Source organism: Amblyomma mixtum, chromosome 2 (assembly GCF_055824585.1).
Source record: "Amblyomma mixtum isolate Tamu chromosome 2, ASM5582458v1, whole genome shotgun sequence".
Taxonomy (NCBI): Eukaryota; Metazoa; Arthropoda; class Arachnida; order Ixodida; family Ixodidae; genus Amblyomma; species Amblyomma mixtum.
Window position 1 is genome coordinate 227330928 of NC_143013.1, and position 27171 is coordinate 227358098.

The 27171-nt window shown below is 48.1% G+C and overlaps 1 protein-coding gene across 1 annotated transcript; it reads right to left on the reverse strand.

Moving 5' to 3' along the window:
* Positions 1–1566: 1566 nt before the first annotated feature.
* Positions 1567–27171, reverse strand: LOC149362808 (uncharacterized). The gene is made up of 6 exons (XM_089568382.1): positions 27038–27171; positions 25999–26129; positions 23653–23712; positions 7727–7879; positions 4063–4259; positions 1567–1587 (listed from the first exon to the last, which is right to left on the reverse strand). Exons 1-6 carry the CDS (start codon positions 27169–27171, stop codon positions 1567–1569), a joined length of 696 nt encoding a protein of 231 aa, XP_089424508.1.

Sequence of the window (27171 nt, forward strand, 5' to 3'; positions counted from 1 at the left end):
CTGTCAAAAGAGACAGAGAGTAGATGAGTTCAACAGAGGAGGACTCCCCTGATCCACATAGGTACCGCGGGTATGTCAAAAGAGACGAAACAAAATAGTCAGAAGCACAGGTTGGTTCCGACCAACGAGGCTTCGTGTCAAGATGGAAAAACGTGAAGGGTCAGTTAAGCTGCTCCCTAAGGGTACGAAGCGACAGCCTTAATGAGTCCCTTCAGTGGTCAGGAGGGGGGGGGGGTCAGTCAAACACTGTCATCCTCTACACTCAGACAGCGGGGAGTCCTCATGCCACTCCTGATGCAGTGGTGGAGCGGTTAAGCGACGCGTGGCAGTACCGGCAGGTGGCTGTTACAGCACAGCCATCGGTGGGGCTTGTGGGAAATATGTTGCTCTTTCCGAGTAAGCTCTTGCGACAAGTGATTAATTTAACCGCTACTTACTGCAGTGGGCATATTGTGATGACGTCACAAGGTCACCTGAATTTGTTGGCGAGATGGCCACCTGCTTTTCCCGACAAGCCTACGGCACCCCGGTCGCAGCTCAACGGGCTCCTTGAAGCTCTCGCATAATTAACTGAAGCTTGGCTGCAGCCCCGATACGAGCGGAACACCGGAACCAGCGTAAGTCCGCGCACTCTGCGAGCTGAGTGACTTATACAGCCGACGCGACGACTGCAATGTCTAGGTTCACCGCAACTGCGTTCATTCTTACAAAACCATTACCGAAATTGCATACCGGTAATAATGCGAATTGCAGCGCCGGCTGGTGTGCTGTATAATAACCGTGTGTTTGGGGCGTCTCTTGCGTTCATGTCGCTATATTCTCATTTATGGCGCTTATGACAATCCAAGTATAAGGGTATGGCGATTAGTGTGTATGGTATGCACACGAGAGGCGCACCCATTAGTCTCGCACGGCCGCCAATCCATACATTTAAACAGAGCGTTCGGTGTGACGAGGTGGGAGGGAAGGCGCGAGGAGGTGGCGAGGGAGGTGCGACGTTGGGTCTATTGGAGTGTCTGCAAGGTACGCAATGATGGGGTGCGAGGACCGTGACGACGACATGATCTGGAGCAACGTTGCCCATACAGGTACCTCTCAAGTACTTCCTCTGTGTGTCAGTACAGTACATCCGCAACAGATATGCTCCGAGGAAGCTCAAAATCAGAGGACCAGCAATATTAGCGCCGGTGGTCGAGGGACGAAAGCGAAGCCAGAAAGAGCCTCTTCTGTGGAATCATCGTCTCTATTGTGAGCCTTTAAAGCTATCGCGTTAAAACTTGGCGTTTCTCGCAACAGTCTCATAGCTTATTTGGTTTCGAGGCTCGCAATGCGTACACGTGCAAGAGTATGCAAAAGTGGAGAACCCACGTGAATTAGCACGTCCTATTTCCGGCGCACTTGAGTTGGCGATGAGTTCTTCTGCAGAAAAGCAGCACCCGCCACCATTCGCGTGATCTCTCCACTTTAGAGCAAGCGTGCGTATCTTTGTGAAATATTTCGGTCCAAGGGATTTGATTATTACCCGCGTAATGGAGCTGGCGGCACTCGCAATATAGGCACATGAGCTCACCTCACTTTCGCGAGGTTCTGAAAGGAAAGGTTTCACAACGGGCCCAGAAAGAAACCCCTTTTGATTTCATATTTATACAGGAGGCTAAACATCAGGTGCTCCGAAAGTTTTTCGGTTAGCCATTCATCATGCTTTACATGCGTTGCTCATTACATTATAAAAGTTCTACCGACTAGAACCTCGCTCGAATATGGTCATAGAGAGTCAAAAAGAAACGATAGACAGGGGGCCACAATAAAAGATATGCACCAAGTTTTTGTGTGTCCGTTTTCTTTTAAAGCGGCTCACGTATCTAGCATTCACGAAAAGGATCTCAAAACCGCAGTACGTAAAAGTGAATAATTAGAAGCGAATTCGTGCACACAGTTTTCGTCTCGGCAGGCGCGAGGAAGTTGTGAACCTTTACGTTACCGTCGACCAGCCAATTTTGATTACCACGTTCCTGATGGCGTCGGCGTCACCTCGCGTCACCGGCAAGCACTTGTGCACTGGTAGTGCACAGGTGGGTTCGGTGACGCCACAACATTTGGGTATGTGCATCCTGTCATCAAAGGAAGTGCGTGGAAGTACCCAGCGGCTCGTCACAGAATATTCCGAACCATCATTCAACGCCTGCGACTGGAACTTGCCAAAAGCCATCTGCTTACATCCACGACTAAGATCATATTATTAGTTTGCGTTCGAAAGTTTGTGCCTGTTGCCTTTCAAGTGGCTCTATCAAACCACGAGGATGTCAACGAACGGGAGAGCCACCCGCACTAGAATGAAGTGTGGCCGAACTGTCGTGCTGCTAGTGCTTGTGACGTAATCGGCTCGTGTTCTAGCTGAATGACGCCACCTCTTCTTGCTTGGTCCTCTTAGCGTCATTACACGTTAACCTGTCCGCAACTGCACATCGAAGGCACGTCTTTCTCCGCACCGTGTCCGCTCCGTTCGCGCGACTGTACTAATGCAGCCGCATACCTAGCTGCGCCATGTTTAAATCTCACAGGAGAAATACAGGCTGACTGAAGGCCAAAGGACCAACTGAGTGCTGGATGGCTTTTTATATACTATTGGGAGCAAAGGTGGCGCATACCACTCGAGCTTCGGTCGGACTTCAATACCACTCCACTTACTCGCAACGCCTGCGGTCCACCAAGGCGAGGAGGAGACAGTTTTTACATTTACCACGCCTTTTTTATCGTCGCAGTCAGGCGCCTCTGCTGCTTGGATAAGACCCCCCAAAAGGCATCGCGGGAGCTCAACCTGTACAATAGCGCGTGGAATGTTCCACTTTTGATCCCGAAGTGCATCGCTCAATGTTCTATAGAGAAACATCCCATCGCGTTGGCACGCTCAGCATCACTGCTTCTCGCAGTAAACCTGAGGCGCTTTCACAAACTTCAGAAAAACAATCATTCTTGGACTATGATAGTTTATAGTCGATAAGCAAATTAGAGCCTCTTGATGTCTTCTGACGGCGGACACCCAGCAGTTGTTAACGGCAGTTGGAGTCCAAATGCTGCCTTTCTCACTCATAACGAAACAGTGCTGGCAACCGCATGTACAAGGTCAGACAAAAACTTCCAGGTCACAAGGTGTCGTTTTGAGCAGTATCGTCAAGCAGTTACGAAATTCGTGAAGCACAGAATATCTAGAAGGACGAAGAAGTATTGTTGTAACCTCTGAGAACCTTGATAGGCTTATCGGTAACTTAAGGGCCAGGATATAACAATGAAATGCAGACCCTGTGGTCTGCTATCTTTTGACCAACCCTGTACATGGCTGGTGACCAACCCACCTTGCCGCTAGACTGTACAGTGGGGGACAAAAATTTGTGGGCTGCAGTTTCGTTATAGCCAGTGAGCTTGTGTTTGTTGATGTGGATAGGGCACAAGTATCTCCTGATGCATCTCTTGTTTTCACTAACCTGCTTTGTACGAACTCGCAGAAATAGATATATATATATATTTTTACCGCGATGTTAAATCCCACAAGCATTTATCCAAGCGTCGGTCGCTCACTGTGCGCTCCCCTGCTTAACGGGACAAGAAGCGGGAGCGTTTCCTTTTGCGACATTTGGCGTCGCTCGCGTTAAATTTACGACAGTTGCCCGCTTTCAATAACGCCGATGGCGACAGCATCGGATTACACAAAGGCGCCATCGCGAATTGAGCGAGTCTGCGGTTTTCGTATCTGGGGTTTTTCAGCGCGATGCCGGCGCTCCGAGCCTTCTTAGAACACCTGTAACAGTGGAGTGTCTAAATAGCCGAGTGGACGAAAAGCCATCTTTTTAAGCACAGTCACGCTGTTTGCTAATGTCTGTGCTATCCAATCAACTCTTCGGCGTGAAAAAAAAAACGTGGTGGTATGTTCCAGAAAATACGCGTGGCCTTCCGCCGTTTCAATTCACAGTCTTGCGAAACAACCGCGTGGCGAGTCTGCTGCACGTACGCTTCCCACGCACGAAGATGCCTTAATGTCCCCACATTACAACTACTCGTACTCACTTCGATGTAGTTGTCTAAGGCAGTCGCATTGAGGTTTGGCTGCAGCTTGATCTTGCATTTAGAGGCCAAAAAAGTTAAAGTGTCCTGAAGATCACTGTTGTAGATGAGAGAACAGCACAGTAATCCGATTGCTACCTCTCCAGCACTGTCGCCGTATTCGGCTTGAAGAATACTTGTTATTTCGTCGTTACTGTGAGCTGGAAAACAAGAATCGAGAGACAAAAACAAAACATGAAATGGGGACAATAATTAACTGCGTTTTGAACACACTCCCTAAAAGAGGAAAACAAAAGGAAACACTAGCGAAGGTGTGAAATCTAGTTTCCTGAAGCACGGCTATGCATTCAATATGTGCCTTGCTTGGATCGTTGCTTACCAGCATGGCCCAACGCGTAATGTTTTACCAGTTTGGGTACAGTACTGAATATGCACTGCTGCTGCAATGCTCACACCCCAAACCTATATCAATGGTGCCACCGCTTTCTTACGACAATTGGCTTGCGTGTCCTTTTCATTACTGATAATGCGACTGTAGCGTTTATCTGCCCGGCACGCTAGTGCGCCGGCAGTTTTGAAAAATTAAAAGGGTGCTTCGCTCGCAGGCCACAAATAACGAAGAATTTCATTCCTGTTTAGCTGTGCTCATTCCTTGTGTTGACTGTTATTGCATGAAGACAATTAAGAATGAAGTTCTGTTGACTGTCCTTACTTTGTGTATGTGCTAACAACGCATCGCTGATCGATGAGCGAGTCGCTAAGTGAAAATAAGAGCTGTTGCCCAGTGTTCGTCCCTCGTGTTGACTCTTCAGTGCACAGAGGACACACAGGAACGATGTTCTGTTGATTGACCTTACTCTTTATGTGTGCTAACAGCAGATTGGTGATCCATGAGTGAGTAGCAAAGTGATATTGAGAGCTGTTTAGCTGTGCTCATTACTTGTGTTCACCCTTCAGTGCACTGAAGAAAATAGGAAGGAGGTTTTGTTGATTGTCCTTACACTTCTATGTCCGAACAGCCGATCGTTTATCGATGAGCGATTCGCAAAGTGAAAAGAACTGTTGCCCTGTGCTCATCCCACGTGTTGACCGTTCAGTGCACACAAGACAAATAGGAATGAGGCTCTGTTGATTTTCCGTGCTGTGTGTGTGTGTGTTTGTGTGTGTGTGTGTGTGTGTGTGTGTGTGTGTGTGCGCGTGCGTGCGTGCGTGTGCGTATGTCTGTGTGTGTGTGTGTGTGTGTGTTAGTGACGCGAAACTGTCGAAAAATTGACTATCGATAGTGCAAAAAAACTATCGATAATGCTACTATCGATAGACTATCGGTAGTATTATCGATAGTCTATTATCGATAGTAATACTATCGATTCTACTATCGATAGTGTTGCTATCGGTAGAATTATCGATAGTCAGCATCGATAGTATTACTATCGATTCTACCACCGATAGTGTTGCTATCGATAGTATTACTAGCGATAGTACAGCTATTGATAGAAAGACTATCGATAGTGAAACTGTCGATGATAAGACTAATGATAGTAAGAATACTGATATTATGCATTTGTTGGCCAGTGATATCACCAAAAATTCAGGGGGCACTTAGACTGTCTAAAGTGCGTAGAGGCGAAAGCGTTTTCCGCACCACTTTCAGTGCTTCTGTGGCACTGGTGGCGTCACATGTAATTGAGTGCTAATTACTAAGTGATGACAAATCACTAATTAATGGTTAATTACTGATTAATGCCTGAATATTAATTAACTGCTAATTAAGCTTAAGCTTAAGCTTCGCCTTTAGGAGTGGAACGCGACAGCGTGTTGTAGCGCTGCCAGGGAGTCCACGGAACGCCACCACCCGTTCGGCGCGATGCCTTGCCGTTTCAACGCAACGGTTTTTGAGGAAAGGAAATGGCGCAGTAAATCTCTGTCATCTCGGTGGACACCTGAACCGCACCGTAGAGGAACGGAGGAAGTGGGAGTGAAAGAAGAAAGACGAAGATGGCCCTTAATGAAGAAAATGAAAATTGTATTTGAGGAAAGAAAATTACGCAGTAACTGTCTCACATATCTCGGTGGGCACCCGTCAAAATTCAGGGGGGGGGGTGCACTTTTTTGACCTAAAGTGTGGTCACTGATGTGTGGTTAAGATGTTAAGCTTCGCCTCTAAGAGTGGAACGCGAGAGCGTCTTGCAACGCTGCCAGGGAGTCCATAGAACGCCATCGCCCATTCGGTTCTACGCCTCGCTCGTCGGTAAATTGGTTTTTGAGGAAAGGAAATGTATTTCTCTCTGATATCTCGGTGGACACCTAAACCTCGCCGGAAGGGAAGGGAGGAGGATGGCAGTGAGCGAAGACACCGTATTCACTAGACGCGCCTTTGTTCATTCCAAACCATCGAGCTGGCATGGCGGAGTGGATAGCATGCTCGTCTCGCACTCCGAAGACCGGGGTTCGATTCCCGAGCTCGACCAATTTCTTACTAGGTTTTATTTATTTATATTGCCTGACTAGAAAAGTTAATTAGGCTAATTGGGTAATTAAGCAATTAACTAAGCTCAGCCCCACTTACTTGGAGCATCACTATATGGTCCCTTCAATTGGTTGCATGGTTACTAGCCAAAGTACAATTGGCCCCGTTTGAAATTGGCGCACTGTGACGTCACGACCGTTTCGACCAACTGAAAAGCGTGACATTCTCTGTCGACAACTGCTGCTTACAACGATGAGATATTAAAGGCTTTCGCCTTAAAACATTTGCGACACCTGATTGGTTTCTCGGTCTCATGAGGCTTAACGTCCCATAGAGAATCAAGCTATGAGAGATCCCGTATTGGTGGTCTCTGGGTAAATTTCGACTAGCTGTGGTTTCTTAACGTGCACTGCGACAGTTCGGATAAATACCTGGAACTGCATCCGATTAAAGAACAACGAGCCCAAGTGTTGCTGGCTTGCATGACACTATCGTGCGCTGCAGGCGTCGTCTTGCTGACGTAACCGCTGCAGAAATGCTTTTCGCACACATGCTTCGCAACTTGGAAATTAGCACGCTAACATTTTATCCAGCAACTTTACGCAGGGAATGTCTGCAGAGCTCGTTGACGCGCAGGCAGCGAAAACGGGCGAGTCCTGTCAGTTACTCATACCATCACCTCCATACCACACACTCGGGAAACCAAGTTTAGGATGCAGTGGGTACGGGTGGTTGATTTTATAGAATCGATCGATAGTACTATATATAACAAGTAGTACCGATACGGCTATCTATAGTACTATGATTAGAACCATCGAAAATACTATCGATAGTACTATCGATACTACTATCGATGTAGTATTTTTTACCATCGATAGTTCAATAGTCACTCAACTATCAATAGTATCGATAGTACTATCGATAGTTTTGCATCACTAGTGTGTGTACTAACAGCGGATCGTTTATCGATGATCGAGTCGCAAAGTGAAAAATAAGACGTGTTGCCCTGTGTTCATCCCTCGTATTGACCCATCAGTGGAGAGAAGGGAATAAGGAAGGTGGGTCTCTTGATCATCCCTTCTTCGTATTTGCTTCGCGCATCGGTGTCAGGCATTATCTGGATGTAACTCACGAGTATCAAAACTGCAGCAGCCATTCTCGAGCTTAGCAGAGATAAACGGAGGACTACGATGGGCTTACGTTTCCCTTGGAGAGTCATGACCCCATTGGCGATGTCAAGATTTTCCTTCATCGCAAAGTGATCGCACGTAAATTTGAGGCTCTCAACTAGGTCCCTCTGGTTCTTGTGTTGGAGACCGATGAGGCAGACAAATGGATTTTTGTCCGGATGAGCTAGTGGAAGGCAAAATGAAGAGCAAAATAAGTACACACAAACGCATTACTCAGTTCTAGCAAATGAAAACTAGGCACCCGTCTACGAATAGTTACCCGAAGATAAACAAGGGTATGTGATGTTGTTTGCCTCAAAAGGCTGTACTTCAAAGGATATATCAAATCACGCTGCACAATGCTGAAAGCCCACATGTCCCATGACGATGAACCAGCGTGCTGCCTTGGGGCAAGGTAAGTAAAAAGCTTTAAATGGCAAAACGTATTGGAGGGACTAAAGTTATTATGGAGAAAACTGTAGTAATGTGCAGCAGTCAGGAATGACAACACAAGTTTACGGTAGGCTGCAGAGAAGAATTGAATGTGATTAGGGACTGCGTCTACTCAGGGGAGGTAGCGACGGTAGACACGGACCACATTAGTTAAGTTGCAGGTAATGGATCACATATTACCAGTACGGCTGAGATCTGGGAGAGTTGGTATGCATTCATACTGGTGAACAGCGCAAAAAAGGCGGGACAACAACAAGACAAGCGCTTGTCTTGTTGTTGTCCCGCCTTTTTTGCGCTGTTCACCAGTATGAATATTACCAGTACACCTTGAGAGTAAAGGATACAACAGTTATACGTTCCCAGTGTGGATTTATGGGAACAAAACATGGGACACTAACGAAAAGACGAGCTTAATTGGAAGGAGTAGAGGAACACATTTTCGGTTGCGTGTTCACTGCTTTGTAATGATTTGTAAAACATCAGTATACTAAGTGTCCCACAAAACTTAAAACCAAATCAGATCTTTTATTTCAACGTCACTGATGCTGGGGGGCGCAGTCAAAAAGCCAGTTAGTGGCTTGACGAGGACAGTGCCCACTTTACAATCCAATGGTAACACACACTTGAAATACATTGTTATCTACTCATTTTAAAAACAGAGCACAATACATTGTTCACAAACATTTGAAAATTGCAAACAGGGGAGCTAAAAGAAACAGCTGCAAAAGAAAACTTCACAAGAAATTTCAAAATAAGCAAAAAAGAGAGCGAAATGCAAGCATCAAATGAAATACTGTTACGCTCGGAGATAAGCTGTGCGTTAGATGAGGTCGGTGTGCTGAATTGGTTGTTGACCACTATATGTAGCATATTGTAATATCTTGAACTTTGTTCATGTAAATAATTAGATGAAAGAAAAAATTATTCTTAGCTGTTTGATTTTTCGCCAAAATGCTAGTGCCAATTTGCAGAGGACTCTAAAAAACTTCAAATTCATGAGTTTATATGTTGATATGTGGTGAAGTTTTCTCCGCGTCTAAAAGAAAGCGTCCAGTGTATGAAAAAATCCCATGGAACCACGCGCTAGCGTGCAGCGATAGAAGAGCTCACACACTTGGGAATCTTGAACGTAGCCGCGTTCGATGCTGCCCCGAATGGGGGAGGGTGGGGGGGAGGGATAGTTGCCAGCGAGGACGGACGAATGTTTCTGTGCCCCGCCTAATCCACTTCCATCAGCGATCTGCTTCAACATACTCGCCTGCTTTTCATCATCATTTACCATCAGTATATGCCCGAATTGCATCATTCGAATTTTATGTGCTGCAAACGAATTTCGCGACTTTTTAGGTGTTTTGTGACGGACCCAAATCGCGGCCACACCGTGCAAGTGGACGTCTTGCGGCTCTACCATGTCGGAGACGCCGGCCTCGGGAGATTGCTCTTTGCCTCGCAACGAAGTAGGCGATGCTCCTATGAACGCAAAATAATTTTCGGGAAAGATAGGCGCACATGACTGGAAAATCAGGCTCAGGAGGAAATATGTTTCTCAGCAACAAACGGAGGAAATGAAAGCGGCTTACGACGCGACAGCGACGAAGCTGCTGACGAAGAAGGCACTCAAGGACGCGAAAACCTCAATTTGCGGACTTTCCCGGTATCCAGAGAGTGGGTGAAGATTGTCCTAAGACCTCGAAGAAGCATAGAAAAGATATTTAAAGGCTACGGGTTGGAGGAGCTCACCGATGTCATCGCTAGAGCCGCGGACATGCACGAAGAGAATATGCAAGGTGATCAAATCGCGACCAATTCTAAGACTCAAACTATCGGGATCGCCATGGCATCGGAGGAAATAGTAAGAAGGTACCGAGGCATCGTGGACCTCCGACATAAAGAAGGCACCGCCCCAGTCACAGCCTACCCTGTGACGCCGGAGGCCTTTGGAAGGGGGGTTATCTACGGGATCCCACCGGGCCTCTCGGACCAAGACAGCTTGACCATCCTGAATAGATCAGGAAATCCGGCCATTACATCAGCTACGCGGCTGCGAGAAAACACAGGCACTGGGTAGCTGTGTTTTATAGAAGACAGTGGATGATAGTGGACGATCAACTTCAAAGCAACGGCACTCAAGTGCCGGCTGTTCAAAAAGAAGTAACAGGTGCGCGCCACATACGGGCAATCCAGGCATAGGGCTGACGTCTGCCCAAATCCCGAGACAGGCAAATGCCGAGAATGCGGGGTTTAAAACCCCCTACCGGGCCATAAGTGCACCCCCAAATATGCACTCTGTCAGGGGCAGCACGCCCTTGTAGGACAAAACCTCCACCAAGATCTACAGGACCCCTACTTAGTGAAAAGGAAACTCTAGAAAAAGAAACTTAGAGAGCAAGAGACCGCCCCCAAACAGGGACTCATTCTTCTAAAGAACAAGTTTGAGACCCACAGAACCAAGGAGAGAAGCTCCATCTCCCGCTCCCGCAGCCGCTTCATGTCGGGCACCAGGCCAGGGCCAGCAGTCAAGATCGCAATACCGGGAAGGCGGACGCTACGCCCGGGCCGGGACTTGCGCCAGAGCAGGCGCCCGCCCCCTCAGAACTCCACAGCGAGAAGGGACGGAACTCTGATCCCTCATAAGGGACCCGACGGGCCCATGGGGCCTCAAGCAGAAGAGTACCTTGGCAGGAGGCAAGGACCCGCTTGCAACTGATTAAGGGAGTGTTGAAAGCAAAATGGAAAGACTAATCAGGGAGAACCAGGAATTCCTGCAGAAATTAGAGAAAATCGAGCAAGAAAATGCAGAGTTGAGAAGAGGGGTTGATCAAGCTAGAAAATCGTAACATGAGGGAACTCTCCCCCCCCCCCCTATCCGTGAGTGAGGACGAACCAAAACGCGAATGGAGACCCCCCCAGCAAAAAGAGGGCCAAGTCTGAGGACAAGCGTCTCGCCAAGCTTGCCGTAGACATAACGTCTCTTAAAGAACTAATGGAGTAGTCCCACAATAGGCAGGAAATCTGCAACTCAGGAAGCTAAATATGGAGTGCATCTGAAAAAGAAAGGAGCAAATCCTTCTCGCCGCAGGCATACGGAAGAACAGACGACGGATATCCAAGTCCAATTTTAGACAACCACCTGTTACATCTCATTAAATCCAAGAGAGGATTGGATGGCAGGTGGAAAACTAAAAAAATGGAACAGAAATCTCAAAAGGGGGATTGCTAAGCTCAATGAGGAAATTGGGCGGTACGCAGCCAATCTGTCTGAAAGGAGCTGGGCCGAGGTCTGATTAGATGAGCTTCAACATGAGCCTTCCCAAGACCTGGGCTATCCTCCGCTACCTCACCATCCCAATAACACCAAGAGACGGGCCAGACTAGACCAGATTAAGATCAAGAATAAGTTCCAAGGGGGAAACGAGGAGCTGCTGGATAAAATTAGGACAACATATACATGTCAGGACCCCGGCCCCCTTCTACCTAGTTATACTGGGCCCGAGAACAAAATCGAGATCACTGCGGTAACCCGCACTGGATTAATGCGAATGCATTGACTACTGCTCATTTCAAGTTTCTTACTTGTTTTTAAGTGGTTCCTTAATTACCTACTTCATTCATAATAAATTCATTTCAATTCCTCTTAACTCACAATAAATTCGTAATTATTTAGCAGTCAGTTCCCTTAATTCACATTAACGGACCATTATTCCCATTTGAATCACATTATTCCACCTTGATTAATAAATAAATCACTTTTATTCACAATTAATGCACCTTAGTTCACCTTAAATCACTCTTGACACTTTCTATAATCAATAATTATTGATTGCATTTAGATTAACTGCACATTTTCTGTCGTTTCAACTCTCAGTATTGATTCCGGACTTTCAAATAGGCGCCGCGCATTGGCTCCGCCCGCACTTTTGGTCACGTGGCCCCATACTTCCGGCATTTTCAAATTTGGCGCCACTTTTGCTCTGGCCCCGCACAGTTTTTGAACATTTTTGGCTGTAATTAATTATTAATCCTTTTTCGAATTTCATTTTTTGCACAGCATCCTCGCATCATCCTCTTTCGATTACAACCATTCGTTTGAAGCTATTTCTTCTAAGTTGCCCACAACTGCTGCCGACACATTTTCCATAGACGACCCCGCCGTCATAGCCTGGTAATACTTCCTCATTAATAAGGCCACAGATGCTCCAATTGAATTGGCAGAAATTAGGGCGGTCCTGCAGGATTTCAAAAGATCTGCTCCACGGCCAGACAGTATCACAAACACCCTGCTCAAAAATATGGCCGATGACTCCTTACAGTTTATTTGCGAAGTAATGAATTAAATTTGAAAAGGGCTGAAATCCCAGAGCAGTGAAAAATCTATAGATTGATCCGTATACCTAAACCTGCCAGGAAACTTCAACTATCCCACATGAGGCCCATATCTCTCACCTCTTGTCTGGGAAAGGTCATAGAAAATGTCGTCCAACTAAGAATATCTCTGCATATGCAAAACAAGGAACTCTGGCCCATAGAGATGGTAAGAGACAGGGCGGGATTAAGCACCCAGGTTGTCATGCTTAGATTAAAGAGTGACATCCTAAGCTCCCGAGCACGCTACATCATATAGAGCCATTCTGGGACTTGATCTCGTTAACGGTTTGATTATGTTGAGCACAGAGCGGTTCTCGAAGGGCTCAACTCGACTGGAGTGGGAAGCAAGGGCTTCAAATATGTCAATAATTTCCTCACCTGCAGAAAAACAAACTGAAGTTACCTTCGTGGGACTCAGGTACAAGCCCATCAGTACCGGGGGCAGAGGGGCACCCCAAGGGATCTCTCCTCTCCCCGATACTTTTAGGTTTTGCAATGCAAGCTCTCGTCCCAGATGAGTACGACAGAAGCCACCAAACCCAGCATCTATGGCAACGACATCACAATCTGAACCGAAGGAGGGCCCAGCGCCGATATTATGCATAGGCTACAGGAAGCGGTGCATAAGTTGAGAGCTACGCCCTATATAGAGGACTATATTTCTCTCCTCAGAAGTCTGAACTGTGATCTATCTGCCGCCGAGCACAACTAACCTGACAATCCCACCTACTGCACCTACACAAACCAGTTGAGGTATACGCGGGAGGGAGTAAGGTACCGACAGTCAGCACCATTGGGATCCTGGCGTATTTCCTACAGCAGAATAGTAAAAACACCACCGTTCTTAAATTGTTTCACACGTATATCACCCAAGTAACGGGGATATTCCGGGGAATCTCCTTCAGGTACAAAGGCCTCAGAGAATACTGCCTAATAAGACCGGTTCAAGTCATCATATTCAGCAGGATTGCTTATGCACACCCTTTCTCAATCTTAATTCTGACGAAGCGGAGAAGTTCGAGATCATGATCAGAACGTCACTCTGACGGGTTTTAAGCATCCCCCCAATTCCTAGACGAAGAAGCTTCTAGCTATGGGAATGCATAATACTTGGCAAGAGATTGCCAAAGCAGTCAGGGGGCCCAGATCTGGCGGCGCAGCTGCACTGTAGCCAGCCGAAAAATGCTACAAGAACTACGGCGTCCGTCAGGAGAGCCACCTTATGTCGCTGAACCGGTGGAGCTTGAGACGCGGAAACTGTTCAGAATTGCACCGATTCCTAAGAAGATGCACCCATCCATGATGAGGTACGAAGGGGACATAGAGCAAAATTTGTTCAATGCAAACTAATGACAGACCCTCCCTAGGAATCAGCCTATTGCGATGCTGCCTGCCGGCTAGAAGGGGCCGCGTTCATAGCAGTGGTAGATGGGAACGACTCCCAGAAGGTTGGGTCCCTTAATAAGCGTAACGCTTCAATTTCTGAGGAGACTACGATAGCGCTAGCATGTACGAGCCAAAACTATCCTCTGAGATAATAAAGCGGCTGTTAGGAACTTCTGCAAACGCCTAATTTACAAGCAGGCGGCTAGTCTATTGATTAAGCACCCGCTAAACCAGGAGGTTTCATTCATCTGAGTTCCAGCTCATGAGAGTCTACCAGGCAATGAGGCTGCCCATCGCCTCGCTCAAGATATACACCCGAGCGGCCGTAGAGACCCAGCAAAATGGAGACAAAGACACCCTCATCCCTTACAAGGAGCTCTCTGATACCCCCAACTAGAGAGAAATGTGAATACAAGTGGGGGTACTGCGCACAAAAAGACAAGGACAAAAAGATAACACAACAAGCGCACAACACAACAATACCCCCACTTGTATTCACCATGATTGACCGACTAGCCCAACAACGTACGCTCTTAAACAGTGAAAAGTGTCTATGCACCACCCTCAAAATGTAGGGCCTGGCGAAAAATTTAGGAAAATCGCTTCTTCACTTGTGTTATTCTCCGTAATGAGTTTATAGGCGACCGAGAAGCTCTGAAATCTCTGCAACGTACATCTGCGTCAAAATCATCTAATCTGACAATGCCCCAAATCTCCGGAAGCGAAACAACCTGATCATTTGATCACGTTGCCTGGGAGTCCTGCAACTGCAGCCCAAATGCGGATGTATAAAGGATCGTCCTACGCCGGGCGGAGGAGGCTTACTCCGAGACCTTGTCTGCGGTCACGGCGCAGGAGAGCCTGCAAGGGGGAGTCCCTCCCCGTGGCTGAGCATCTGCCCTAAGGCCCATGTCGGTGTGAATAAAGTCTTCTCTCTCTCCGCGAATGTGGTGGGGCCAAGAGAATGTAGTGAAGGCAGCCGGCAGAATTGAAATTAACTGTGAAATTGCCGCCTTCGATGCCGAGTACAGCGAGCGCGCTGATTCCCGATAGCTATTGGAGCGAAGGTTCCAATACGCTATGTTTCGCCAAGGACATCAGGTGTTGCAGTTTGGCCGTCAGCAGGAGGAACGCTGGAGGTGTGGTTGCAACGTCAGATGATGGGACTCGCCGCAGCTGCAGCCGCCGCGCCGCCTCGCCAGATGTGGTTATATGTTTCTGGACCTCACTCGGCGTTCGCTTAAAGAAGCGACGCCGCTCTCACATGCAGTTTCGACATGGATGAGAGCCCGCGCGACACTGTGCCTGAAACGTTTGAGAGTCATTTCAAGGGTCTACCCAAGCGTAACAAAGTGTAATAGAGCTTTCGCTCTCTCTAACTAGCTTGAGAAGAGCCGAACCACTGCAAGTTTTACGCCGGCCGAATCGCTAAGCTCCATTCACAGTCCGAGGACGGCGTTACGCGTATTGTACCCCGCATGCTGCGTCTTTCCGTACTGGCGCATTGCTTTGCGGCTTAAACCGATGATTTTTCTCCTGCCCGACTGATGAAACGCCCGACCGACCACTAAACGAACTTCTCAAGTATTTCGCCCTGCGTATCCCTAACAGAAGCCAGAGTGCCCGCTACTTTCCGCATAAAAGTGGCCAGGTGGAAGGTGCTTTCAATTTCACCGCCAGAGCCCACTTCGCTGTTTCTCTCGATACAATCTCAGCACCATTGAACGCGGTTACGTTAACACGTTCCGCGTTTGAGAGCACTACTGTCTCGGCGCGCGACCGTATGGTCATGTGTTTTTATATTTCGCGCGCTTTCTTTCCAACGCGGGAAAAAATTATACCATACATCAACATGTACCAGCCGCGATGGCTCAGTGGTTAGGGCGGTCGGCTACAGAGCCCGAGTTCCCGGGTTCGAGCCCCCCGCGGAGGTCTCGTTTCGATGGAGGCGAAGCGCAAAAGGCGCCCATGCGCTGTGCGGTGTAAGTGCACGTTAAAGACACCCGGGCGGTCGATATTACTCTGGACACCTTCACAACGGCACCTTTTTCTTCTTTCACTCCCTCCTTTATCCCGTTCTTTCCGGCGCGGTTCAGGTGTCCATCGAGATGTTAGTTACTGCGCCATTACGTCTCCTCAAAAAACAATTTTAATTGGTTCCGGACAGTCTACAATTGCTCATCTGAATGTTAGCTGGAAACCTAATAGCTAAAAAGCTATTTTTTTCTAACCTATTTAATTATTAACTGACGATATCCAAAAAGCAGAACGCCACCTCTTGGCGCTCTGGGAACTGCGACAGCCATGTTGCCTTGGTGGAAAAAACGAAACCACTGCTTGGCTATAGGTAAAAACAGCTGCACTTTGTGAGAACCAGTTGGCAATTTTGTTCGTTTATTAACTCTCCTGTATGCACGTAGTCAGTTGGAAGCAAACATAACGAAACGTGCAGAAACGACGTGTTAGATTTGGGAAATGTTTCTCAGGTGTTCCTGAAGCACAGAGTCCAGCGGCAAAGAAGTGTTGTTATTCAGTTGTCGGCAAGTCATGGCGATCCGTACTCACCGCGCTCCAGCTACAAACCTTGACGACTCGAGCCCTGACTTGCTACACTGCACTTACTAAGAATGCCTTTATTACTGCTTAGAGGTCTACGCGGGTGAGTTGTTGAGTTTCTTTCGGTTATTTTTAATTGCGCGTGAAAAGCTCTCTTGACCGTGGAGCTGTCGCAATGTGCGACGCATTGTTTTTTTCTAGTGTTACGCAATTGTCACTTGCATGATATCCGTAGTTATGCCGATGCAGTCCACGAAAGTGTCATTCTTAGATGATATAGCTATTTTATCGTGACGTACGGATGTATTTCCAAGTTGCGAAGTACTTGAATGGCCTCAAAAGCTTTCAAGTCGTCGGATTCCATTATTGTTGTGAGAAGCAGCAACGGTTTGCTCCGCAACATACCCCTTCCGCCTGCGTCCAGCTTTGGAAGCCAGGCAAATATTGGCCAAAAGCTACGACTGGATGTAAACTCAGCCCCTTTGCACACTGCTTGACAAGAGCATCAAGCCCAGATGCGAACTGCTGAGGGCTATCTCTGTTGTCGAAGTGCTTTTCAAGGAAGCGAGGATGGCTACTACTATGAAGGTAGCAATAATCTTTAAGCGATCTGCGCCTTCTTTCCTCTTGTAAATATCTACTCCTGAAAGTACAATAGTTGCTTTGCACGCGTCTGGTGCCTTGATCAAAATGTGGCTCTAGGAGCTGGGGCAGCGAAAAGCACTAGAAAAAGCGCCGGTCTCTTTAACGGTGATGTTGATATGCGTCGCACAATCAGTCTAAAGGAATGCCATTACGCGGCAAGAAGGTAATGAACGTTCTGTTTTTCTCGGTTCTTTTGGCTATGCTCTAGCTCAGGGGTTCTCAAACTGGGTTCCGCGGAACCCCTGTGTTCCGCGGGCTGTCTTCTTGTGTTCCGCGAGAACCCTCACCGGCCCTGTCCCGGCAGATGATATGAGACTGGCTCTGAGTGCTACTGAGCCACGCTTTGACTTGCTCTTAAAAGGGAAGCAATACCACCCATCACATTAGTATTTGTATTAATCTGTGCAATAAACATTTAACCTTTGCAACTCTCTCTTTGCAAAAATGCACTCGACAACATTGCTGGTAAGTGAAAGCGGGGGCGGGGGGGGGGGGGGGGGTTCCTCCAAGCAAAAAGGTTTGAGAACCCCTGCTCTAGCTTAATAAAAGTGGCAGTAAGACGCAACTATACTGTGTCATTTTGACCGCGCAGTCTCGAAAGAGGCGCTGGTCACGTCTAGAGAGCTGCGGACGAAATATGAAAACGGAGAGACTTACGAGTACTCCAGAGTTTTTCTTCGATGGTAGCTGTGGAAATTTGACGTTAACTTAAGAAAGTGAATTATAACAACTCCGTTTCATATCAGTACTCAGGAAACAAAAAGTAAGATTTGCTCCTTAATATACCAACCTATTAGCGAAGGAGAGAAGACAAAGCTTCTGATTTTCCAGTACTTTGAAATATGGCGCAAGTTAACGGAACAATTCTTCGTCTCACAGACGTTCACAACTTTTTTTTCTCATATCCGCATGGGAACATGAAAAAAACAAACAAAATTTGCTCTCTCACATGCGCACATGTTACCATCAGAGTCAACGTAGAGTAACTTTTTTAATTATGTATGCAACATTGTCTCCGTTTAGCGCCAGTGAAGGCTGACGGCCTAGAACTTTATCGTCACTGGCATGACGCATCTTTTTTTGAAGGTAAAAAACGGTTCCTAAATGCGCAGACTGCCCGAACACATTCTCCAAAATGCTACCCAGGTTCAGTTCCTACCAACCCGTCTACGAAATGCGTAACAAATCTGCACAGCTTAAAGGCAAGTACTTTGAAGAGAACTCCGTCCAAATGGCGTTCTCAGTGAAAATATTGTAACGAAGACGAAGCTGGCAGTGGCGCGGGACGGAGCGCTCGCGCTAGGCCAGCGGCCATTAAATCAACTCTCGTTCACCACGCCTCATTCTTCGGCTGGCAGCCACGTTACATTTGCTGTGAGGTGCTGGGGTCCCTTCATCGCCGTCCTGGTCACGGAGCCTCGGCGTCCTGGGCCTGCCGTGGACGTCGGCCGTGAGTACCTGGTCAGCGCCGCACGGCCGTGCCCCAGCCTGCCCGACCTGAACCGACCTCGACGCTCACCGAGCCCCGTCCCCCGCCCGGACCACACGACACGACGATCCCAGACCCGACGGACCCAAGACCCCACCGACCCAAGAGCCCACCGACCCAAGAGCCGACCGACCCAAGACCCCGCTGACCCAAGACCCAAACGTGAAGACACCGCCCCCCTGCCCCTGCCATTCGGTGCGTCCAGAGACCTCGGCCGGTAGCTCCTGGCACCCTACGGCGCGGATGCTTCGGGGACCAGGACTAATCCTCTCTTCTTTCTCATCGTGGCGGCCAGCACTGCACCATCTTCTGCATACTGTTCAACCCCCCACTCAAGACCATCGCCATTTCGCCGTCTGTTCGTCACTGATCGGGACGATCGCTCGGAGGCCCCGGGTAGTGTGACGAAGACGAAACTGGCAGTGGCGCGGGACGGAGCGCTCGCGCTAGGCCAGCGGCCATTAAATCAACTCTCGTTCATGGTTCACCACGCCTCATTCTTCGGCTGGCCGCCACGTTGCAATATGATTCGCTGGTCTCTTTGTGGGAACGGTGACGCTTGTCCGGGAGCAAAGCTCTGATTTAAGACTGAAAAAATAGTGTTCATAAATTTTCTCGCCACTTGACTCAAAGCCCGTAATCCGCTCTGACAGCTATTACTTCCTCTGTGGGTTCATCAACGAAGGCTTCGATCTCTGTTTTCACCCTGTGTACTGCAAGCTCTTGAGTTTTACTCTGAACTCGCTTCAGTTCCTCAAAAGCCTCGGGTGTTAACAAGGCTTCCTCCGCAAGCTCCTCAGTTACAGCACACTGGATGAGCACAGGGGGATTTACACTGGCATCCTGTGATGACCTCGACAGACTCAAGGGCACATATGACGCCTACCATGAAAATAACTGGTTGCTATTTTTGTCACGTAGCCTCTATGACACTCTCCCAACAATTGGTGTCGACGCAAGGATGATACTTCCGAAATGCCGGTGACGGAAACACCCGTATTTGATTTTTTCTTCTTTACTGCATTATATAAGCTCCGTTTCCGGCGAAAGTATTTATCGGTACTCCTGTTCCTAAAAACATGCACCCAGAGTATCATTTCGTTCGCCGCAAGGAGGGGGCTAAGGCTCTGCACAAAAAGTATTTAACAGATATGAGAGCGGCCTACGTCGACACCGCCCAATACCCCGATCTCGATGCTTTTTCGCTCTCGGTTTAAACTACTGTCTACGGCCGCTCATTGCGTGCTGCATTCCCTTGAGATCGACTGAAGAGGCCGAGGAGGCGGCCATAGCCTTGGCGATGGTCTCCAGCTCTGCAGAAACCATCTTCAGCGACTGTAAATCTGCGATTCGTAATTTCATGTCTCCTCCCCTCCACCAACCTCCAATTCCGCCCGATCCAATTGTTCTGGGTCCCTGCGCACTCATCCCATCCAGGGAACGAGGCAGCCCACAATTATGCCCGAGGACTCGCCGATCGGGATGTGGAGTCGCCAGTCCTGCGGACGGCGACAGGTCGTATGGGTAATAAGGGAGTAATTACTCATTGACGTCCACCCGAGCGCAGCCATACGGCCACAACAGATATGGGTACATTTGATGACATAACCATGCACTACCTCTTAGCTGGACTTACGAGGGGGTACCCAAAAGAAACCGGACTTATTTTTGTTTGAACTTATTTGTTCACATTTTAAGCACAGACCTTCAATCTCCTTCAAAGTATTCCCCACTTGCAATGATACGCGTGTCGAATCTTTCATTTCATTTTTCAAAACATTGTTTAAATCCATCTTTTGTTATGCTTGACAGTGCCTCCGTCGTTTTTTTCTTCACCTCAGCAACATCAGCGAAACGCTTTCCATTCACCTATTTTTTCATTCTAGGAAACAAAGAAAGTAGCACGGGGCAAGGTCGGGAGAGTATGAGGGTTGAGGAATAGGGGTCATGCCATTTTTGGTCCAAAATTGTCGTAGAGACAGGGCTGTGTGAGCAGGGGCATTGCCATGATGGAAAAACCAGTCACCCGACCGCCACAAATCTGGCCGCTTCCACCGCACACTGTTGCCCAATCTTTTCAAGACATCCAAGTAGAAAGCCTGGCTAACTGTCTGACCCTGCGGAACAAATTCTCAATGGACGACTCCTCTCACGTGGAAAAAACAAATCAGCATTGTTTTCAGGTTTCGTTTCACCTGACGAGCTTTCTTGAGGCGAGGTGAATTTGAAGTTTTCCATTGGCATGATTGTTGCTTTGATTCAGGATTTGATTCAGGAACACTTGAGTTGTCCCCTATAGCATCATCCTTGTAGGTCTTTCATAATAATTCAAGAGTTTCCATTCAACTTTTTCCGAGCAAAAATCTGAATTTCACCGGCGCACGCTGTTCACGAAAATCAGCCATTGCAAAAACGACATTCACACAAAACAGTCGTCACTCTAAAACTCTGCCTAAACTAGTCTCACCTCCTTCAACGACGGCACTCGGCTAACTGACTCTGGAATGTTCGTTCTATGCGCTCCTAGTGGCAAAACGCGTTACCACAGAAGCTTTGCCGACGAAAAAATTTAGTCCGGTTTCTTTTGGGTACCCCCTCGTATATATCCCCCCTGCACAAAGTTCCCTTACCAAACCCCAAGAGGTTTTGTGGAGGCAACTCCGAAGAAACACCTTTCCCAAAACCGCGATATATGCTCGCATACATCCGGGTGTTACCCCCTTCCTGTCAACTATGTGGCCAACATGCTACTCTATTCTACATATTCTGCCCTTGCCCTCGGGACTCTCCACCTCGAGGTTTGCAGCTCTCGAATCCAGACCAGTGGGAGGCTGCATTGCTCAGTTTCGATTTGGACGCAGAGATCCGAGTTGTGACAAGTGCCCTAAAAGTCGCCGAACGCCACGGGCTCATGGCCAATTGATGGGGCTATAACCTCACACTATCTGCTACTTTTGCCGGCGTAAACAAAGCTTATTCTTCTCCTCCTCCTCAGGGAGAGAGAACACGGTACCCTGTAGATACAGGCCGACTTTGATTGGTACGAAACTGCTATTCCGATGGGTGAACCCTGAGCAAAACCATGCGATATTTATGGGTTTGTGTTGTCAAGATGCTACGTTGCGAGTTAGTGCGATCAATGGCGACGATGCCGCCATCCCACAACAACGCTTACACTCCTAGCGCCCTCGCTTGGCCGATACTAGGGTCCCTAGGGACCCTACCGATACTCCAACCCACACCGCGTCGACAGAGCGCTCCGCCGCTCGCACTCCCGATGCGCGAGAGCCATCGGCGTGTCAGCCACCCGAGCAACCGCGCGGCGGCGACGAACGCGCGCTGCCAGTGCCTGTCTTTTGATGCGGTTGCCTCTGAGGCGCTGTTGCCTAAATTGCTTCGCTCTTCCTACTCGGTTTAACTCCGTTAGAAACCTAACATTTACGACAAGAAAAGCAGCATGATACCCTAACAGTAAAGTAACAACACAAGCCAACATTCATGCAATTTTGCTTTCACTCATGAAATCTGGGAAAAAATTCTCTGTCGTTTTTTTTCTCCCCAGTGGCCATTTAATGTGGCACATACATGGTCCAGAGGGCGCCAGAGGTGCCCATTGGCAACACAACTGTTACAGAAGATGAAGTACGCAAACACTTTTGCGTACGCAAAAGGCAAACATTTTTTGGTTTTGAGAAGTTATTTTGCACAGCGACTACTCCTGAGCGCTATGCTACGCCCATTTAATACTTACTTCAGTCAAAACAAGAAATTTTAGACATTCCTCGCGTCTATAGATTTCTTAAATTCGGAGGCTTCTGAGGCTGAAGACTGCTTTAGACTTTTCCCAAGCACCAAGTGATGAACCGCATGCTACTCTATCAATATTTATCTAGCCGTTCATTCGCAGCGAAATCTCACTAACACTTGATGACCCCGAAATATGCAGGAAACAAAGAAAACTTGCACAGAACCAATAAATATGACGTATATCGTCGTAGTAGAACACAACCTTTGAAGTTGCAGCTTGTCACTTCGGTAGAGTCCTCATCAAATTAGGACTTTCTTAGCAAGTAGGTTGGCAGTTGACTATCAATATAGAGAAATCTAGAAAGTGTTTGAAGATCATGTCCAGATTTTGATTCACAATGCAGTAACTGGTCTTATAATAAAGCTGGACATTGATGTCCTACATGCTGTATATACCTGCACTTCTGTTGTTTTAGTCCCGTATAATTTTTTTAACCGTTCTCGATTGGCGCCATTTACGTGGCCATCTAAACAGTGAGAAACCGTCACGCCTTCCTCTCCCGAAAACTCTCTTCTCGTCCTCATAGGGCCAATGGCAGACGTAAATACGCACCAGTGCCTGCTTGCGCACACTGCAATCTTTCTACTGCATGCTAACAGAGTAGGACGCGAAGTTTTGCCATTTATCATTCACTTTCATTCGCTCGAGACAGCGCGAGGTTGGGAAGGTAGGGATTTGGCTCAGTGGACACACACCAAAAGGATTTGCTACAGCGGGAAAGCCCTCGTGCCATATTTAAGCCTAAAACGTAATGGCACGTTTCATAACGGCACTAGGCATACCCCGTACATACACACTATTACTTCGAAAGCGTGGAAAAGATTCGCATCCTAGAAGATGCCAGAAATGTACAGCGAAGGTTAGTGCGCAGCCTGTGCGCCGCGATCAGCAGGTGGCTGTGATGGGGTGAGGATTTTCGTTGTCCTTTGCATACGACGTTCTCCTCGCAGTAAACAAAGTCTGAGCAGATGAGATCGGAGGAAGAGTTCTTTGATGTGCACGTAGATGAAGACAATGAAAGCGTGTGTGGGTCACCCCGGACGGGAAGTTACAGCCCCTTTTTAATATCTGCTTCGCAAACCAAGTCCAAATGGTAGAACACGGTGCGTTTAATATAAGCGTTCAACTTACTCTCTTGCGGAGGTTCTGTTGAAAAGGAGAACAAAGTGAAATGAATTATTTAACTAGCACTTTCGAGTAAAACGTTTCCAAACTCGTGGGGTTATCGCCGTTATTTGGACTCTTGGTAGCTTACCCGTGTATATAGCCGTAGTTTCGGTCTCCTCTGGTGGTGTGGGTGGGGGCGGTGGTTGCACTGATCGCGCGTAAGAAAACACGCATGATGATCAGAGAGTGGACATTTTATCATGCAGAATTACAACTTTCGCGTACTGCCTTTTCGGGCCTTCATCCGTCACCCCTTCCACATCCTTCATTTCCAATCGTTGTCCCTTTCAATGGGCGGAAAAAAAAGACTACGGCAACGCTGGTTAGTAATGTACACACCTAAGGGAGTATTTTGCAACGTTTAATTTCTTCGGACTTGGTACTCGGTCATCAGTCCCAGCTCCGTCCGGGTCACGTCACGATTGTCGTGACAGAACCATGAACACGATACCTCTTATATTTACACACATGCCTCACGCATATTATGCAATGGAGAACAGCCAGCACCGGCCTATGACTCAGCACAATACATAAGGCGCGCCCGCGATTAGCGCCGAATGGTTGCTGCAAGACATGGGAGAGCGCGGTCCCTGTGCGTTGTCGGTCGGAAACGGCGCGGCGGCTGTAGTGCGGCTAGCGATGACGCGGCAACCAGACAGAACATGCCTGTGGTTCATTACTGTATGATTCACCATTTGTTGCATACGCGACGATTAACGCCACGGCCCGATGTCCGTTTTCGCGTAGTGCGTTTGCCTGCGGGCTCGCTCTCTACAACCTGACTCCAGAATAAATTACTCCACCATTGACGTCTACTTAGGCGCTGGCCCTGCAGTCTCAGCGCGTCACGGCTGAAAACCTTCGTGTTCACATCGTGTTCAAGGACTACGCACCTAAGGCCGACGTCAGACACGAAGGACACGTGCGCCGATCTCGTCGCCATAGTCCTGTTCGATTTGGCTGCACTGGCTGCACTGGCTACACTGATGCCGTAATGTTGTGCGCTGGTGCCGCGAGCGCGCAGGGCAATTTCTGGCACTGCAGTCGAGCTTTGCACTCGGTGCATCCAAAACGAATGGCCGAGTGCAGGCCTGGTCGTCTGGTACTTATGGTGCCTCATTCAAATTGCAGCCAGATGTGTGTCGGCCACATCAACGGCAACCAGCATCTAGAACCGTGTGAATAGATTACGAAGAGCAAATGGATAAACGTCAGTAAATTGTCGTTCACGAACACATGCTCCGAAAAACTGCCCGCGCGGCTTCAACCGACTACTCAGGTTTACTATTCTGACGCTACGAACAGCTATCCAACTGCTCCTTTCAAGAAAGAACTGGGCAAACTTGATTAATTCTGCAGTCATATATTCTCCAACCTCCTCACCTGCGCCGTCATGCTGCTTGCTGCACTATATCTGCACCTTCACTTGGGAGAGTGCAAGCTTGCCTAGGAATCATGCTGGGCTGGCCGGGCACTTTTGCAGAACCGATACGTACGTGATGAGCGCGCCTGTTAGACTGGTAAAATGAATGCGAAAGTGCTGAGTCGCCTGTACTGGAGCAGCAAGGGCAGCCAGCAGAACGGACTTTGCCACTAGAGGTTACATCGCCCACGCATGGTTTGAGGTGGGCGCACTCGAGAGCTTGGATGGGGGGCGGTGTGCACGATATATAGATGGCAACCCAGCACGGGAAATTCGCTGTATGCCAGTGAGCACTTAAAGTATCATTCAAGGACCTCGAATCCGATCCTGCGATCGCAGCGTGTTGCATCGAGTGAACGGTGCTGCTTCGTCGCAGAAACACGTATATATATACATTATTATCTCTTTTCCATACAAACTCCACGTTTCTACCGGACGCTGCTTTGTTGATGTTCAGCCAGCTAGCCACTGTGCTGCACATCTGCGGTTGGTAAGCTTGGTAAGAGCTTTTATTTTTCGGATGGAAGAAACTCTACCTGGTGTGCAGTGATAGACGCATGGAGCGGCGAAGAAAGAACGAGCAAACCACCCAGTGGACAAATGAAGGAACGCCAGGCGAGATTATTGTGTTCTCACCAGTCATCAGTTTTTACACCTATAATATTCAAATAAGGCTCGAAAATTAGCCAGCGAGCGAAGAGTCCCCTCGTGGCGCAACGGCGCAGTAACAGTCCTCCCCTGTATTCTTTGCACTGTGACTATAGAGTACTGTCAAGCCATCCCACCAGCTCTCTGCGGGTGAAGGCGGTGTTTCCTTCTGTGGCAGGCGGTCAAACTTCGCAAATAAGCCTTCGGAACCGTTAGGCTAGTTTTCTTCTGTGCGATATGGAGGTGTATTGCTCAGGTGCGTGCCTCCAGGGGTAAACATATACATTTGCCTATAACACGCAAAGCTCTCTGTCCTGTTGTTCCGCAGGAGCTGTAGGAATACTCTCTGCGCGACGCACTCACGGCGGTTGGTGAAGTAGAAAGCCCCGGCGATGAGCAGAGTCATGACAATGATGAGGTACAAGGCGGCGCAGACGAAGACCAATGGATCCGGAATGATGGGCCGCTGCATCAGGTCGTACATTGCTTGTTGGCTGCGGGAAAGGAGCCAATCGTCGATACAGAACGAAAAGTTGTGTTGTTTCCTTGTTGAATTTTGCAACTGCTAGCGGCTGAGGCAGCCTGGCATCAAATACCTGGATAACAGTGTCTATGTGTGTTCAAAATTTTAAGAGCAACCGCTGGGGGAAAATGATTTGTTCGTCTTCTAACGCTGCGCAGTGTGAATCTTTGCACATGTCCATAAATGCTGGTTTACTTTGAGCACATCAATGCATGCTTCACATTTTGTTATCTTCTTTCAAGTGCATAAAGTCGTGTGTACCACGTGAAAAGAAGAATGTGAAGAGGGCATAGAATCACTGCCATAAAATATCCAGGGATAAGAAACGCTAATTAGATTCAAAGTTGTCTCGAAAGGCACATCTTGAATGCACCTTTCGAATTCCTGCTGCCTTCCAGTAAGTTCAGGCATTCCATCAGAGGTCAAATAACGGGACGCTCTCAACCAGAAGACAATCTCAAAAAAGCCTCTGAATGCGCTCCCACTCGTGAGCCGCGAGCACGGATAGTTTTGAGGCTCTCTTCATATTGAGAGCCTTCCGTTATTCGGTCGAAGATTAGAACCTGTCATTTTATAATCAGATATAGCTTCATGAGTGGGTATGACAATGGTAAAGAGCGAGGGGCACAAAGCAATCATGTCAGCCAAAAATCTCCTGCATCTCTCGCAACCGAAAGAAAATGGTTTCTCTCTCGTCTCGTACCATGGCTTCTGTACAGCTGCCCTCAAAAAGTGCCCTCAGCGCTCTCTTCGAGTGAGAGTGTCATTCGATCTTTAAAACCAAAATATCCCCTCATAGCTTCATTTTCTGTGCGCGTTTGCCCAGTCGGACGGTCTCCCTGCAATAAACTTAGTAGGCACCCTAGAGCAGCCACTCACAGCATCATCTCCATCTGAATGGGATCCATTTCGTCGTCGGGTCCAAGAGGGACGCCTGGGGCCCCGCCGGCTGAGACTGGCGGAAGTGGAGCCCCGACGGCTGGAAATGGCGGCGGTGGAGCAGGTTGGGCCAT

Coding starts and splice junctions, on each gene's coding strand:
- LOC149362808 (XM_089568382.1), bottom strand. CDS start 27,171: ATGGCCCAACCTGCTCCACCGCCGCCATTTCCAGCCGTCGGGGCTCCA. Junction 4,260..7,726: donor CATGACTCTCCAAGGGAAAC/GTAAGCCCATCG, acceptor CTTGTTTTCCAG/CTCACAGTAACGACGAAATA. Junction 1,588..4,062: donor CCTTAGACAACTACATCGAA/GTGAGTACGAGT, acceptor CTTTCCTTTCAG/AACCTCGCGAAAGTGAGGTG.